We start from the raw sequence: 478 nt of genomic DNA, 5'->3' as shown, positions 1-478 counted from the left end.
AAAGAGCTTCATCTCGAGCTCACACCTCATCAGCCACCAACGCATCCACACAGGAGAGAAGCCCTGCAAGTGTCTAGAGTGTGGGAAGAGCTTCATTTCGCGCTCAGCTCTCGTCAGCCACCAATGCATCCACACAGGAGAGAAGCACTTCAAGTGCCTGGAGTGTGGGAAGAGCTTCAGCTCGAGCTCAGACCTCATCAAGCCCCAACGCATCCACACAGGAGAGAAGCCCTTCACGTGCCTGGAGAGTGGGAAGAGCTTCAGCTCGAGCTCAGACCTCATCAAGCACCAACGCATCCACACAGGAGAGAAGCACTTCAAGTGCCTGGAGTGCGGGAAGAGCTTCACCAGGAGCACGCTCCTCCTGTATCACAGGTTGAAGCACGCCAATGAGAAGCACTTTCCCTGCACCACGTCTGGGAAACACTTTGCGATGCATTCTCACCTAATCAAGCACCAACGCATCCACACAGGAGAG

The 478-nt window shown here is 54.8% G+C and overlaps 1 protein-coding gene across 1 annotated transcript; it reads left to right on the top strand.

Moving 5' to 3' along the window:
* Positions 1-22: 22 nt before the first annotated feature.
* Positions 23-414, top strand: LOC104280232 (zinc finger protein 664-like; the record flags this gene model as incomplete). Its single annotated transcript, XM_009877813.1, has 1 exon — positions 23-414. A coding segment is annotated over one exon (392 nt), but the record flags the coding sequence as incomplete, so codon positions are not given.
* Positions 415-478: the final 64 nt, after the last annotated feature.

This window comes from Apaloderma vittatum, unplaced genomic scaffold (genome assembly GCF_000703405.1).
Source record: "Apaloderma vittatum isolate BGI_N311 unplaced genomic scaffold, ASM70340v1 scaffold33371, whole genome shotgun sequence".
Classification (NCBI taxonomy): Eukaryota; Metazoa; Chordata; class Aves; order Trogoniformes; family Trogonidae; genus Apaloderma; species Apaloderma vittatum.
Note: the sequence above shows the minus strand (reverse complement) of the source record. Positions and strands in the feature narration are given on the sequence as shown.